The sequence below is a fragment of the Neophocaena asiaeorientalis genome, unplaced genomic scaffold (assembly GCF_003031525.2).
Source record: "Neophocaena asiaeorientalis asiaeorientalis breed wild unplaced genomic scaffold, Neophocaena_asiaeorientalis_V1.1 C47399751, whole genome shotgun sequence".
NCBI classification, from domain to species: Eukaryota; Metazoa; Chordata; class Mammalia; order Artiodactyla; family Phocoenidae; genus Neophocaena; species Neophocaena asiaeorientalis.
In genome coordinates, this window is record NW_020181765.1 from 1 (window position 1) to 356 (window position 356).

The 356-nt window shown below is 66.6% G+C and overlaps 1 protein-coding gene across 1 annotated transcript; it reads left to right on the top strand.

The window, feature by feature from the left end:
- Positions 1-6: 6 nt before the first annotated feature.
- LOC112392003 (UPF0472 protein C16orf72) lies at positions 7-350 on the top strand (the record flags this gene model as incomplete). The annotated part of the gene is made up of 1 exon (XM_024733554.1): positions 7-350. A coding segment is annotated over exon 1 (292 nt), but the record flags the coding sequence as incomplete, so codon positions are not given.
- Positions 351-356: the final 6 nt, after the last annotated feature.

The following is a 356-nucleotide window of genomic DNA, read 5'->3' on the forward strand; positions in this document are numbered from 1 at the left end:
GCCCCGCCTTAGCAGTGCGCGGCCGCGGCGGCTGCGAGGCCGCGGGAGGCCGCGGAGGATGGAGGAGCGGAAGGAGGAGGGCGAGGCCGAGATCCAGGAGCACGGACCCGAGCACTGGTTCTCCAAGTGGGAGCGGCAGTGCCTGTCCGAGGACGAGCAGTTGCCCCCTGAGCTGCAGGAGGAGGCGGCGGCCGCCGCACAGCCCGAGCACAAGCAGCAGAAGCTGTGGCACCTCTTCCAGAACTCGGCCACCGCCGTGGCCCAGCTCTACAAAGACCGAGTGTGTCAGCAGCCAGGACTTTCTCTTTGGGTTCCCTTCCAAAATGCAGCCACTGCCGTCACCAACCTTTACAAAG